Source organism: Chiloscyllium plagiosum, unplaced genomic scaffold (genome assembly GCF_004010195.1).
Source record: "Chiloscyllium plagiosum isolate BGI_BamShark_2017 unplaced genomic scaffold, ASM401019v2 scaf_11710, whole genome shotgun sequence".
Lineage (NCBI taxonomy): Eukaryota > Metazoa > Chordata > Chondrichthyes > Orectolobiformes > Hemiscylliidae > Chiloscyllium > Chiloscyllium plagiosum.
In genome coordinates, this window is record NW_025212841.1 from 24,280 (window position 1) to 27,793 (window position 3,514).

Here is a 3,514-nt window from a genome sequence, read left to right on the forward strand (position 1 = left end):
ATTATTGAATTTCAAACCCACAAAGACCAACCAGTGAGGTGTATTAACAATTGCCTAGCAGTGATGAGAATGAGGTGGTGAAGCTTACATGAGGGTCAGTCTGGGCAGCGGCGAGTTGGTGTAGATCCAGCAAACTCTGGTTCACATTCTTCTCCAGATCCAGGGCAACCTGCATTGCCTGCAGACCGTTACCCCACTCATCCCTCTCTGGCTTCTGAAACATGGAAACAAAACGGACAGATCAGTTATCAACCATCAGAAGACTGCCATCATCTTGTCTATTTACACTTTCCCTCATATCTGACATCTTATTGTTGATACTATGGGATAGAATACACTAGGGACCCCATGTACATTATCAGATGAACCTGATATGCAATTAATACGCAATAAGGTGGAGATATTACTGTGGTTTTGGCCAGTACAGAGATCAGATAGACAAAACCCACTGCAGGATTCGAAAACCCTGTCACTGATATGGAGCCATATCACGAGCAGACATTTCTTCTCTTCCCCCCCCCACATTCCCACCTTCACATCCTGGAGGAGAACTCTGCCTCCACGCTGATTCTGGAATTTCAGCAGCTTCTCTGCATGTTCCTGCTTCTCCTGGGACTGAGCTTTGAAGAACTGGGAGAAATGGTGCAGGGCAACATCATCCCGGTCAAAGTACGATACCTGAAAACGGGGACAATTTTGATTCCATTGAACAATCATGCGCAGTAAGCCAAGTGTCCTCATTCTATAGTATAATAGGTGTGGTGATTCAATGACACAATGAAATGTCTTTACTCCAGCCTCCAAATGATTTAATTCCACAGACAACAAACTCAACTAAATATCCACTATCTACACCTCTCAGCATCTTGTACCCAGAAACAAAATTCAGGACAAACCACGAAGGGTCAGACACCCAGATGGGACTTGAACCCACAATGCCTGGCTTAGGAGGCCAGTGCGTTTCCATTAGGCCACTGGATTTCCAGCAGCTGCAGTCCTCACTTTTGCCTAACAAACTCAACTAGCTTCACAAATCTACATGCAGCAAGCCCAGGGATAAATACATCATTGAGCATCTAATTAGCCCACTAGCTGGTAACATACATGGACTGATATTCCAACATTAAAATTGGAAGAGTGTTCTATTACTAATGAATGTAAAGAGACAGCTGCAAAAACCATGTAACATTAATGTAGAAATGGGGGCAGAAGGGATGTGAACGACATGACTAGATATTAGATAATCGTCTCTCCCCACTGCACCTCAGCAAGACATCTCTTTCTTCAGATCATTATATTCAGTTTTAATTGATATAAGAACAAACTTTATTCAGAGAGTGAGTGAGTGAAGGAGAAGATTGACATCATTGAGACATACAAAGGAAATCAGAGGATTAGACAGGGCGGACAGTGAGAGCCTTTTTCCTCAGATGGTGATGACTAACATGAGGGGACAGAGCTTTACAATTGAGAGGTGATAGATATCAGTCAGATGTCAGAGATAGCTTTATCTTTAAACTCAGTAATGGGGGCGTGGAATGCACTGCTGCAACAGGAGTAGACTCACCATCTTTAAGGGCGTTTAAATGGTCATTGGATGAACATATGGATCAAAATGGAAGAGTGTCGGTTAGATGGGCTTCACAATGGTTCCACAGGTCAGTGCAACATTGAGGGCCAAATGGTCTGTACTGTACTGTAGTGGTCTATGTTCTCCTGAGTGTTTCTAATGAGATATTTTCTGGCAGGTGCACATCAAATGAATAGCACAGAAGCTGGTCATTCACCCAATTGCTCTGTGCTGATGTGCATATTGAGACAATATCGTCTCTAATGGGAGGGGAGTGGGGCTTGAAAGAAAATAAGAGGAGGGCTAGTTCCGTTAGACTGGGGCTACAGGAGAAAAGCTCCAACCCCTGTTCCATTTGTGGGAATTTATGAAACTCTCACCTCAGGTTTGTGACACAGTTACTGTCCAAGCCCACACTAACTGCCCCTCTGTCCTCCTACAGAGGGGTGGGGGGAAAAGAAAAAAAAATGCCAGTGGCTCTTTGGCAGGCAGCTGCTGCCATGTAATTCCCCCATAGGCCAATGGCTGTTCAGCAATGGCTTGAATTCAGTTTCTAGAATGTTGTATATTGATCCTTACCAGACTGGGACTGGCAGGGTTAAAGGGCAGTAGAGGAAAATTAGCATGGTTGTTGGGTTTTATAATTAGGTCAGTTCCCACTGGTGTGACTGTCTTCTACCTGAGCCAACATCGAATGGATGGTTTTGGTCAATTTGCTGTCTCCATTCCTTTCTACTAAGGAGTAGAGTCCCTGCTACTGTATGGGGAACCCCCTTCCTTCAAGCAGAAAGTGGGCAAGGAAGAGAGAGACAGGTACGTGTGGAATAATATGACAAATACTCTAGCTAGTACTAGGAACATGAGATAGACCAAGCCAATACAAATAGAGCTTTAAATTGTCTCAGCTCGCTTCTCCTTTAGGATCTACTAGATCAGAACTGGCTCATTGGAGAGTTGTCATTTGAGCCATCATATCTGCACCAGCCTCTCCTTGCCCCACACTGGAAAAGGAAGATTTTATTCTAATGGAGTTGTGCCCAATTGAGAACAGTTGGTCTATAAAGCTCAGCTGACATTGGCTCCAAACTAGTTATTTACCATATGTGTTCCTGACCTACCTTCACCATCCTTATTTATCAAGTCAGATCAGGCATAGAATGCAAGAAGGGTTGCAAACATACATTTCAGGGAATCTACGTTCTGCCATGAAAACCTGCATCAATAATAGGAACAAGCATCAAACACAGGCAAAGTTCTTTAATTATGTTCAAGTTATTCAACATAGCCACTTTTGAAAAAGTACTTTTGACATTATCCAAAGGAAGACGGACACGAACAGTATTCAATGCCCCACTAACTGCTGTCCTCCAGCGAGAGCCTGTCAAACAGGTACTCTCCCAGCCCATTCTCAGGAGCTCCCAGACGCTTCAGGTTGGTGATGTAGTCCCCAAGTCGCTTGATGATCTCAACCTCCTCATCCAAATAGTGAGTCTCCAGGAAGTCACAAAGCTGGAAGGAAGGTAAAGAGTGTCAGATATTACAAGAGAAGAAGTCAGAACGTGGGAGTGATCAGCTCCTATGCAGCTCATTCTCCCAAGTCATCTCACTGATGAGTTAATAAAAAAAAAAAGGTTTCACTGTGAGGGGGGGGGGGGCGCGGGCGGTGGGAGAGCACGAGAGAGATAACGAGAGACTGACATTGGCTGGGAGGTGAATAAAATTCACCACATTAGAATCACAGACAAAGGCAGTGGTCATTATGCACAGCGACCTCCCACAGAGACAAGACATTTTGCCGACAAGTACAGGATAAACATTGGACAAGATCCAGAGGGTACATCACCACCCCCCTCAAATAAAACAGCAGAAACTCCCTCCAATGTTCATTGGAGATGAACTGCAGTTTGCTGCACCAGTTTTGCCCCTCCAGTGGCTCTCCAATCT

General features: G+C 44.4%; 1 protein-coding gene across 1 annotated transcript in view; it reads right to left on the reverse strand.

Annotated features, from left to right (window-relative positions):
- The window catches only part of LOC122547487 (ferritin, middle subunit-like), a 3,328-nt gene extending 631 nt beyond the window's left edge, over positions 1-2,697 (reverse strand). Inside the window, exons 1-3 of the mRNA XM_043686101.1 lie at positions 2,689-2,697; positions 532-678; positions 89-214 (exon numbers count right to left, since the gene is read on the reverse strand). Of these exons, the coding sequence (XP_043542036.1) occupies positions 89-214; positions 532-678; positions 2,689-2,697 (282 nt within the window). The remainder of the gene's footprint in view (positions 1-88; positions 215-531; positions 679-2,688) is intronic.
- Between the last annotated feature and the right edge of the window lie 817 nt (positions 2,698-3,514).